The 1911-nt window shown below is 36.5% G+C and overlaps 1 protein-coding gene across 1 annotated transcript in view; it reads left to right on the forward strand.

The window, feature by feature from the left end:
• LOC105158829 (pentatricopeptide repeat-containing protein At1g76280) overlaps nucleotides 295-1911 on the forward strand; it is a 9153-nt gene continuing 7536 nt past the window's right edge. The window contains exons 1-5 of the mRNA XM_011075712.2: nucleotides 295-431; nucleotides 537-597; nucleotides 896-953; nucleotides 1149-1330; nucleotides 1607-1714. Coding sequence (XP_011074014.1) covers nucleotides 424-431; nucleotides 537-597; nucleotides 896-953; nucleotides 1149-1330; nucleotides 1607-1714 — 417 coding nt within the window. The 5' untranslated portion in view covers nucleotides 295-423. The remainder of the gene's footprint in view (nucleotides 432-536; nucleotides 598-895; nucleotides 954-1148; nucleotides 1331-1606; nucleotides 1715-1911) is intronic.

Genomic DNA, 1911 nt, shown 5'->3' on the forward strand with positions numbered 1-1911 from the left:
AAAAATTACAACTAAAATTATATACTCTTTCCAAAAAAATGGTAACAGTAAGTTACTTCAGCTTTGTATACTTTGCAATATTTCAGTTTATTTTATCAAATTCTAAAGCAATAAACATAAATAGAAAATTTTTAAACTTTATGACAATCAATATAATAGACATATTAAACAAATTATAGCAAGTGTTTGAGCTAAAATATTGAATGAAATATTCAATGAATTAATTTCAGGTGGTTAAGTTTAAACAAATTTGTGTCTGGGCTGAGCGTAGTGGGATTTGAATTGGACTCAAATGACATTCTCAGGACAAGCCCAGGGAGGGTGATATAATTTGAGACCGAGCCCAACTGCTGGTTAACTAGAGATCTTCCTGCAGAGGAGGTGGTCACTGCCGCAGTGGCGAGAGGAGCTCCGGCGATAACAATGATGAGGTGAGTCTGACGCATCTGGCCCGGCTACTGGCGGAGTTATTCAGAAAAAGGCGATTTTATTTTCGCAATTTTTTTTTCATGTTCTTTCTATGCGGTTTTCTACAGGTTAGCTGTACGCCTTAAACCGATGAGAAATTCGTTCTGGGAATGGAAAGCATCAGAAACCGTGAGTAATTTTTGGTGGTATATTTTGCTCTTCATTTTTAGGGGAAATGTTGTTGATGTAGTTTAGAATTTATTGGAATTTTTTCCTTTTATCAATTCTACGGGGTTCAATTTGAAAAATGGAAGCTTGAAATTTTGACAAATTCTATTTTTTGTTATCTGAAGAAAAATGTTTTGAGCTTATTTGGGTATTTAGAAGTTTTTAGCGCTACAGTTTTTTTTTTTAATCACTTTGACATTGTTGAGGTAAACGGAGCATTTCATGTCCACATTGGATAACTTTGTGAGATCATTAATAGGGGCGAAAGAGTTCAGCTGGCTTTGTTGAAGCGTGGCGATCTTTAGCAACTTCTAATGGTAACTGCTGCTTTAACTTAACTTTCACACTACTGCACACATGTGTGTGTATTAATTTCCTCAGTCTTATAAAGAGTATATGTCTGTTGAGTGAGTGTGTACGCACACAAAAACAGAAATTTATTGAAAATTTACGTATGAAAAGTAGATAAGTTGTAAAAAGATACTTATTGTTGGAAAATCTTGGTGGTGAAGGATCATGGCTAAGGGAGCCAATTGTGAGGCCAATGCAAGACGAAATTGTTAATGCGCTTCATTTGGGGGAGAGAACTAGAGCTTCTCATCTGCTGTCTGAGCTTGGCAGGGAAGGCCAAGCATTGCAAGCTGCGGATTTCATTTCTATACTTCAGTATTGTGCAAGAACACCTGATCCATTGGTAAGTATTCTCTATGGATTTGCTTTCTATAGGCCGTCCTCAACTCCTTTTTTCCTTTTCAAAGATTTTGTGGGTTTTTTTTTCCTCTAACAAATCGTGGTTGATGTGTACCTCCATCATTTTAGCCACTTGTATTACCTGAAAAATTGTCATACTCTGTTGCCAAAAATTGTGTGTGCTTTTGTGTGTGTGGAAGTGGAGGAGCGGAGGCCCAGCAAGAGGCAATGATTAGTTGGCAAAAAAAAATACTGAACTGGATGCTCCGATTCTTTGCAGTTTGTGATGGAGACATGGAAACTTATGGAGGAAAAGGATGTTGAATTGAATGGCAAATGTTATTTTCTTACAATTCGAGCTCTATGTAAAGGCGGTTATTTAAAGGAGGTATTAACACAGCCTACTCGTTTGCTGTAATCTCATGTCCTTTATGATGGTTTTATATAGGCCTCATGAAAAGTCATTTGGCAGTTTTTGGCTTCTATTGATTAGGATGTACGAGATTTTGTCACTTACTCTGATAAAAATATGTATATACACATTGTATCTGTATGGGTTTGCCTTTGAGTGCCGGAAAAGATAGA

The sequence above is a fragment of the Sesamum indicum genome, linkage group LG3 (genome assembly GCF_000512975.1).
Source record: "Sesamum indicum cultivar Zhongzhi No. 13 linkage group LG3, S_indicum_v1.0, whole genome shotgun sequence".
NCBI lineage: Eukaryota > Viridiplantae > Streptophyta > Magnoliopsida > Lamiales > Pedaliaceae > Sesamum > Sesamum indicum.